We start from the raw sequence: 9,748 nt of genomic DNA, 5'->3' as shown, positions 1-9,748 counted from the left end.
AGGGGGGGGGGGGGGTCCATATACATGAGATGCTTAACTACTAAATAGTGTAGTTTACTGTACAGCAAGCATGCACTTTGACATGTGTGCACATGTACTGCACAGTAAAACCCCATAATCATGAGTAATTTGATACCTGCAAATGCAGGTATCATTTAGAGCTCACACTGGACATTAGCAGGCCCAAAACAGACATTCATTATCAGACACACACAGTCCAGGCCAGCAATATCAAAGGCCTTCCTAAAGTCCAGAAAGACTATGTCCACCACAACACCTGCATCTAAGGATTTTGTGACCTACTCATAGAAGGGCTCCAGGTTGGTCTGACAGGACCTGCCTCTAATGAACCCATGTTGGTTGCCCCTACGCATAATCTCCCATGCTGGCTCCTTGTGGACATGCACCAGGATAAGTCTCTCAAAAAGCTTAACCAGGACCGAGGTATGGCTAACTGGCCTATATTTTCTTGGGTCTACCTTCCTCCCTTTTCTGAAACTGGGAACCACACTGGCACTTTTCCAGTCCTCTGCCACAACACCAGAGCACCATGAGTGCTCATAAAGCTGTGCCAGGGGTCCCACAGTGACCTCTGCTTATTCCCTCAGCACTCTGGGGTAGAGATCATCAGGAACTGCTGATTTAAATACATCCAGTCCCTCCAGAAGCTCCCTGACTAGGTCCTCTCTGACCATAGGGTCCATCTACATGAGATGCTTAACTAATAAATAGTTTATATTACTGTACAGCAAGCATGCACATTGACATGTGTGCACATGTACTGCACAGTAAAATCCCTTAATCATGAGTAAATTTGATACCTGCAAATGCAGTTATCATTACTTGGCCCACACTGGACATTAGCAGTCCCACAACAGACATTCATTATCAGACCCACACAGTCCAGGCCAGCAGGGTACTGCAGGCTGCTGCAGGTTTGTGCTGGGTGCTCCCAGCCTGCAGTGGTGGTCCAACCTCATCCCAGGCACAGATCCGGGGGGCACATGCCTGCTGCACCTCCACCAGGGTGTGCACAGTGGCAGAAGCCACCCATGGTACTGGATGAGCAGTCTGGGCTCCAAGTATCCCACGCCCTGACCTGACACCAGGGCCCCATTCACCCCTACCCAGCCCCTGTTCCACTCCTTCCCTCACCACGGAGGCCTCTATCTGCCCCCGCCCCCCCCATACCCCTTGCCCATGACAAACTTACTTTCTGGGTGGAGGGTTTGCATATGTGTGTGCACGCACAAACACACTTGCACTTGCACTCATCCCCACACAAATAATATTTTCTCCCTCTGCCTATGGGGCATGGACCTGTAGCACCATCACAGGTAGCCCTCCAGGTGGCAGTGAAGGTTTCAGAGTAGCCCAGGATTGCCCCCTCACCTCCCGCCATCATCGTAGTTCACAGTCCCATGCCAGGTGTGCAGGTTCATCCAGGGCACAATGGCCATCATCATCAGCAGGGCATAGAGGCTTAGGTACACCTCAGTCTTTGCAAACAGCTCCTCATGCTGTGCCCAGGACATGTGTAGCAGAGGCACGCTAAACTCACAGCAGTGGCATGGTTTTGTGGGGCGGGGCTGGCTCTGCAGCACATCCCTGGAGAAGACATCACAGGAAGGGCAGGGGTATGGGCAGCTCCTCATCCTAGTCACCTGGGTGCCCTGTGCCTCCCAGACCTGGGCACCATAGGCTGGGCAGCAGTGCAGCACAGCACTTGGCATGCAGAAGGCAAGTGGGGGAAGTGAGGTCTGGAGCCATGGAAGCAAGTGCTGCCAGGGTCCTGGCCTCTCCTGTCCTGGGAACAGCACAGGGGAGGCAGGCTCCCTGTGGCCAGGACCCAGTGGCTTTTCAGCACCAGGGGACGGAGCAGGGATGGGGGGCTCAGCTGGCAGCCGTCTGGTCCTGAGTCTGCCCAACCTCCTTACCATGGTCACCTGGCACCTGTGCATGCCTGATCCCTGATCTGAGGCCGGGCAGTGCACAACCCCTGGTACAGAGCATCTTCATAGTTTCATTGTTTCATAGTAGCTAGGGACAGGAGGGACCTGAACAGATCATCTAGCCTGACCCCTGCCACAGGCAGGAATGATGCTGGGTTCACATTCTTATCCTTGAAATGTTGCAAACTGACACAAACGGCTTCTTTGTCATGACTCTTCAGGTCCTGCAGCTACATGTGAAAGACAGCCTACACTGGGCAGCCAGGAGGTGGGCCCAGGGTCACCACTGCCCTCAGCCAGGGCCCTGCAGATGTGGTTGCTCCACCAGAGGAGGTCCCAGGACAGGACTCTCCTCTGGGAGCACCTGGTAGTGGCATCAGAGGACCGGACAAGCAGGTGCGGTGGGCAGAGGACATAGCCCACCAGGACAGATGGTGGTGGGGGTACATGGACCACAAGGATGCATGGGACCGGCATGAGGTGGTGTCGGACTAGGCATACTGGGAGTTCTGGATGCAGTTCTTGGCCCTGGAGTGCAAGCTGGTAGAGGCCCCGTGAAAGTAGAGGCCATCCTGATCCAGGCTGTGCAGATGACTGATAATGACCTCTGGGTACTAGACTCCATTCTAGCCCTGGCAGTCACCTTTGTGCCATCCGCTGCCCAGTGACCAACCCTGGTCTCACCTGCCCCTGGCAGCCACCCACTGACAAGCAACAGGGACCTGGGAGGAGTTCCTGCAGTGCCTTCACCAGCCAGAAGCCCCTTGCCTCAGGTCCAGTGCCACCCAACCCCCTGACTGAGGCCTAGGTCTGCCACTTGCCCCAGCTCTACATGGGTGTGGAGCTGGAACTGCCTGCAGCAGGGCCAGGACTGCTGGACAGTGCCTGCTGGAGGGGGAGCTGCCAATGCTGGGGGAGCACTGGCTCCTGTTGCCCCTGGGCAAGACCCCTACCTGATGGACTCATCAATGTTTACACACCCATGGGGAAGAAGCCAGAGGCCAAGGTGTTGGCCATCTTTCCCCAGGTTCTGTCCCCAGGGCAACCCCACCCCACAGACTCCCACTTTGGGACAGCACACAAAGGTCATTGTACAGAGGTTTCACAGGAATTAAGCCAGGAGTAGGCAAGATGTAGCCCACGGGCCAGATGTGGCCCACCAGGCCATTCTATCCAGCCTGCCGGGCCCCTAAAAAATTTTGGAAGTTAATATTTATCTGCCCCTGGCTGCCACTCACATGACCTTCGATGCCTTGCCAAAACTCAGTAAGTGGTTCTCTGCCTGAAATAATTGCACGTCCATGAATTAAGGAGTTTTATTGTTGGTGGGTGGAGTCTGTGGTTGAGGAACTTTGTTTGTTGGGGAGATAGTGGGAAGTAGGACTTTTTTTGTTGTTGAGGGAGGGAGAATCTAGCCAAGAAAGGGGCCAGCCAGACACCAGTGTGCAGAGCTGCCTTTTAATGAGGGTTGCTGGCTTCTTCCAGCTTCAGCTGTAGCCTTTAGCTTCCCCAGTGGTGGCAGGAGCCCATTGCATGTTCCCAGGATCCGGCAGCAGATTGACAGAAAGCCTGCTGCTGATTCCCTGCATGTGCAGTCACCAGCCCACCACCATATACTTGTGAATAATTTACTTGTGAGTAAAGTAGTGTCACATCTAATGCACATGTAGACATGACCAGTCTCAGAAAGGGATAATGGGTGAATTAGAGCTATCAGAATGAGCGGAGCTTCCACAACAACATTTATGCCCACTCCAATATGGCCCTACTCATCACCAAATGGGAATTCCCTGTGCTTGCTGTACACATCCTACCTTTTAAAGTGGATATAATGTAGCTCGATTAGCCCAGCACTGTAGTTGTCCCAATAAGCTCGACTGAGAGGCAGAAGACTCACTTACACACAAAAGCTACTCCTTTGGAGTCTGGATAATCATCCAACCCTGACTCCTTTGGCTTTTCCCTTCTGATACAAAATGAGTTTCTCTAAAATACGCAGAAGGTACCCCTTTCTCATCATTCAACTGAGGTTTTGCAAATAAAAGAAGCTAAAAGATCTGTCCCAAGTGAGACAGTTTCTGTTTCAGCTTCAGTGCAGCTACTACTACTAATCTTTGTTCCTGACTTGTTACTGAATTCATTTGGGTACAAAGCAAACTTGTTTAACTCTATCCCAACTACACAGTCGATCCAAGAAAGTATGTCACCCTAAGGGCCTTCTTACGTATTCATTTTAGGTTGCTCCTAGAGCTCTTAACCCCTGGATTGTCCACACATTATCAGTTCAAACTAGTTTTAAGAACACTTTACGTGACTTAAATTTATGCCATTCCAGGGCAGAAGGGCAGATTGATCTTAGATCTGTGTTACCCAGGTTGTGTTCCATAAGTAACCACTCCCCATAGATGAGACACCAAAGTTGTAATCCTTCAGCATCCCATGATGCAGTGTCCTCTACCCCACCCCCTGTTCTGTGTGGAAAAAGGTGACACCCCCTGAACTATACTGCCTAACCGGTTGTTCTGGCACCAAGCCAATTCTCTCTTCTGCCTTCTCTCTTCTCTCTTCGCTGTTCACTGAGGGCCAATTCTCTCTTCTGCCTCTTGGGGTGTGAAATCCCCACCCCAGAAGTGCAACCCCATGCAAACAGCCTTCAGAGCACATGCCAGCTAGCCAGTTCACAAAGCACAGGCAGGTCTGGGAGTGGAGTCTCGAAAAAACCTAACATTCATCCAGTCTCAGCCACTGTACGTTTTCCCTACCCCTCATGGTCCTAATGACCTTCAAAAATTCAGGTAGGCTTTGGAGCAGGAGAGCTTGTGGAATGAGTGTATTTAAAAACATGGCAAAAGGAAAAACTGAAAGCAAGGAGGTATATATCTCTGAATTAAGAAAGCTGCTGGTGTACAGCTAAGCTGTCAGCTTCATAAAGCATTAGTACTGCGAGGTGCAATGGGATAAGGACGGCTATATAACAGTCATATCCCATCATCTTTAACAGAAAAACATTCAGAGGTCACTAAAGCACTTAGGTGACACATCTGGACAAAGCATTCTGTAATGGCATGGTTTTACTTTCTTATGGGGAGTCACCCAGAGATTTGTCTTGGTGTTGGAGGAATGCTAAATATCTATAAGGGACAAGTGTCTGAGGAGGTGTTATATGAGGGTGTGAAGCTGGGAGTCAGTCCAGATTAACAGGTTCATTCCAAAATTTCCCACCACAGTAATGACCTACACAACTAGGAACAGCAGAAAGGAACAGCTTCTTCCTGATGGGGGAAGAAAGAAAATAAGAAAGAAATAAGAACCCAGACAGAAAAAAGGGTCCCTCCACTCCAGTGTATAGCAACCTCACTGAGTCACAATCCCTCATGTTTTCTCTTCTCAACCTGGTCAGAGAAAATGCTGCACAATGATCTTGTCACTGCCCTGGAAAAGAGGAATCAGACTATTCTGGGCTATGTTTCTGCCATCAGAGGAGCAAAATGCATTCTCTTTCTCTCCCTATAAATTTAAGTAATCTAAAGTGTTCTTAAAACTAGTTTGAACTGATAATGTGTGGACAATCCAGGGGTTAAGAGCTCTAGGATCAACCTAAAATTAATGTGTAAGAAGACCCTTAGGGTGACATACTTTCGTAGATCAACTGTGTAGTTGGGATACAGTTAAACAAGCTTGCTTTGTACCCAAATGAATTCAGTAACAAGTCAGGAACAAAGATTATTAGCAGTAGCTGCATTGGAAGCTGAAACAGAAACTATGTCTCTCTTGGGACAGATCTTTTAGCTTCTTTTCTTTGCAAAACCTTACTTGAATGATGGGAAAGGGGTACCTTCTGCATATTCTTATTTAATTTGAATAGAAATGAAGTGTTGACATGCTATTAAACTATGTAGATGCTGATAGCAGATGATGTTGTTGGTATTATTTCTGTATGGAAATCAGAAAGAAACAATGTAAAGAGTGAATATATGCAGTTAAAATATATTATTGAATTAATCAAGTTTAATTAAGAAATGTGTATATAAAGTAGTTGAACAATAATGTTTTAAAGTAAAATGGCAGTAAAAATTATTTAGAACACTCTCAACACCTCCTGTTGAAGGTGGGCCACTTGCCACTGGCCAAGAGTGCATAAGTAATGGTTCAGGAAAGGGGTTGGCAACATTTTTGGGCAGTGTCAAAAACATCAACTTCAACTTGTAAGCTGTTGGCATGTTAGGGATGGATGACAGGGAGTCGTGAGGGGCCCGATCTCTGTTGTGGAAGCACATCCCCAGACCCACCCCTGCTCTCTGCTCAAAGGCGTGCATACCAAGAAAAATGCCCTTGCATGCTATGCTCTGGTATACATGCCAGAGGTTGCTGAATCCTGGTCTAGAACAAGATCAGATAAAAGGGACTATGTCTCTGAAATCCAGGGGTGATGAAAGAGAAATCTTCTAGTTCTCACTGACTAGGTAATTGCAGTTTTTTTCAACCAATGTCTGTCTTGTACACAGCATAAACACAGATGGCAGAAGGGACTAGAACCCAGGTTTTCCCTCTACAAGGTTTAGTTTTCACCATTGGACTACACAGTTATGCTCTCTCTTACTTCTATTCCTTCTCACCCTAATAAGATTTCAACCTTGGCTGCCCAGTGGAAAGGCACCATGAATAAGTCAAGATTCCTGTTTTTGAAGTAACAGCATGAACCACTGACAAGTAGAGAGCAATTTCACAAGAGGCACAAAACCAACACAAGCCAAAAACAGTGGAAATTACAGGATTGTTGCATTCTTCAATCTTGGCCCACTGGGGAGAAAAAAGTGTCCCGCCCCCCCGCCAACCACGCACCCTTTATTGAAAGTCTCTAGATAATCTTAGCTATGTGTCAGTATTCCTAATGGATTAGATCTCAAGTGCCATTCAGGCATAGATGTAAACACTCCTACCTGAGCTCTGGAATGGAAATTTCCTGCAAACCCTAACATACATATAAGGCCCCTGCTCTCATAACAAGATAAGGAAAGGTGGTGGTTGGGTCAAAACCTAGCATTCATGTAGTCTCAGCCACTGTACATTTTCCCTACCCCTCATGGTCCTATGAGTGGACCACAAAGTGGGACCCAGGAGGATGCTGTACTTGCAACTCCTACCAAAAGATCTTTCGACCAAACTGGTAAGAAATATTTTATGCATTTCAGGCAGCCATTGCTCTCTGTAGTCCTTAGTGTGCTTCATGCAAGATTCAGATCTAAAGATTTGTTCTCCAAAAAATCAGATTTTCAAAGGACGTATAACAATAAATTAAGTCATTTACTTTTTGGCATCTTCTGCTACACATTGCCTGGCAAAATATCTAAGACACCAAAGGAGAATCAGAAGACTTAAACCTTGCTACCACCGACCTTGCATTTTTAAGTTGGATCTTTGCCAGCATCATACAAAAATAAATTATTTGGAGGCATCATTTCCACCAGGATATCAGGCAGGATTATGCAGAAGCTGTTCACTGAGGGCCAAAAAAGCAGCTTTCTTATACTTAACACTTTTCTAAATTGAAATACCATCCAATGTTCCTTCTGTCATGTTAGCAGTACAGTACTAAAGCCTGATCAAAGCAAAATGTACAAAGTGGATGGTGCAGCTTTGCAAGGGGGAAAGTTGTTTTTCATGTATGGAGCCACTGGGGACCTCCATCTACAAGAATTTTAGTGTAAGAACTATTCACCAGCAAGTAAACTTAAGCCAGGAAAAAAATAGAGTATCTATGTAGTAGCCCAATCTGAACTAATTATTCTCTTGTAATTTTTTTTTTTTTTTTTGTACTTTGCTAAAAGCAAGACTGTCTTTACTGATAACCTGCTACATGTATTTTAGAATGGCAGACTATCTGCATGGATAGTCTTGCTTTTTTAACTCTGTTCAGACTCTATGTAGTCCACCAAGAAGGGTAAAGTTTCCCTGAGCCCTATGTAGCCTGTGCACATGAGTTCTGTAACCATCTAAATTCCAGTCTGTGTTTACCTAGCTTCAAGCTCCACTCAGGAAATAAATTAAGTCATAATTTGGATGATTTTGATTATTTTCCTGTCAAGTTGCTTACTAAAATAGGCCATCTCTTAAGTGTATAATACAGACCGGGCTTCCTCAATCAGTCATTCCAAGCAACGTTTTCACTCTGAGCCATTATAGTTGGTCCATTAGGTATCCTTTCCTATTTTTCAACAATCATTTTCAGATAGAGACATAAGTAGGACTTGGGATTTTGGTAACAATCTCATTAGTGATGGACCTAGGTAGAATGTTGCTAATCTTACTTCCCACCGACCATCAAAAGATATAGGTATTTCTCTATCAAAGAAGCTTGATTAATCCCAGTTTGAATGACAAAAATCAATTCCAAAGACCTGATACAGGATAAAGTAACACCTGTTTCAAGTGAATAAAACTGGCTTAAAAAACTTCCCCAAGTGTTTCTTTGGAAAAGACATGAACATTCTCTATTTTATTTTAACATGTATATTAAAACCTGTCACATCTTTGTCAAAGAACTCTTGCACACACAAAAGTTAAACTATAGCCTTTAAAAATCTTACTTTGTGATTTTAATATTGAATTTTTTTAATATATATTTCTAGGTTGGAGGTCGAGAAAATAAAAGCAACTGCCTCTCAGTTGTTTTTATACTTACTTAAGGAAATAAACAACTGCTCTTTGGATATTCTGTGCTGTCCTTTGAAGATTAAATGATTAAATGTTGATGGTTTCACAGAAATATACAGATTTTAGGTGTGAATGTGAATAACCCATAAATCCTTTCAACTCCCACTTCATAACCACACACAGTTATAAAAATATACAGAAAAATGGCTAGAGAAAACTCCACTGTGGTATTTGAGTTTATCCTCCAGGGATTTTCAGATCATCCAGAGCTGCAAACTGCCATTGTTGGGGTGTTCTTGGTTATCTATATCATCACTTTGATGGGCAATCTTGGGATGATCTTGTTAATCACTGCTGACTCTCGACTTCACACCCCCATGTACTTCTTCCTCAGCCAGTTGTCTTGTATAGATTTCTGCCATTCCTCCAATATCATCCCGAAAGCACTAGAAAATTTCCTTTGGGATAGGAAGGTTATTTCCTTTACCGAATGCTTTGTACAGATGTATATCTTTATTGTTTGTTCTTCCTCTGAATGCTTCTTTCTGTCATTGATGGCTTATGACCGTTATGTAGCCATCTGTAATCCCTTACTTTACACAGTTGTGATGTCCTTCACGCGATGTCTCATGTTGGCTGCTGTGATGTATACTGCAGCATTTCTCAATTCAATGTTACACACTACCTGGACAAGCAGTTTATCTTTTTGTCACTCCAATGTTATTGATCACTTCTTCTGTGAAATACCTTCACTCCTCAAGCTCTCCTGCTCCAACATCCACAAGAATGAAGTTCTGTTATTCAGTAGTGCTGTAGTGCATATAGTAGGCTCGAACCTGATAATCATTGGTTCCTATGCTTATATCCTGTCCACCATCCTGCGGATGAGATCTGCAGAAAGCAAGCGAAAAGCTTTCTCCACTTGTGCCTCTCACCTGACAGCTGTCATTGTGTTCTATGGAACTGGGGCCTGCACATACTTACAGTCTCGTACAGAGAATTCACAAGAACAGGATAAAATGGCCTCTATGTTCTACGCTGTGGTGACCCCAATGTTGAACCCCGTCATCTACAGTCTGAGGAACAAAGAGGTAAAGGATGCCATGAGGAGAGTGATGGGCAGAAAAAAGGTTGTAAAATGA

The 9,748-nt window shown here is 45.5% G+C and overlaps 1 protein-coding gene across 1 annotated transcript; it reads left to right on the top strand.

The window, feature by feature from the left end:
- The first annotated feature begins 8,809 nt into the window (after positions 1-8,809).
- LOC102377932 (olfactory receptor 5F1-like) lies at positions 8,810-9,748 on the top strand. Its single transcript, XM_006036056.1, has one exon. It carries the CDS (start codon positions 8,810-8,812, stop codon positions 9,746-9,748), a length of 939 nt encoding a protein of 312 aa, XP_006036118.1.

The sequence above is a fragment of the Alligator sinensis genome, unplaced genomic scaffold (genome assembly GCF_000455745.1).
Source record: "Alligator sinensis unplaced genomic scaffold, ASM45574v1 scaffold287_1, whole genome shotgun sequence".
Taxonomy (NCBI): domain Eukaryota; kingdom Metazoa; phylum Chordata; order Crocodylia; family Alligatoridae; genus Alligator; species Alligator sinensis.
This window is presented reverse-complemented; position numbering and strand designations above follow the sequence as displayed.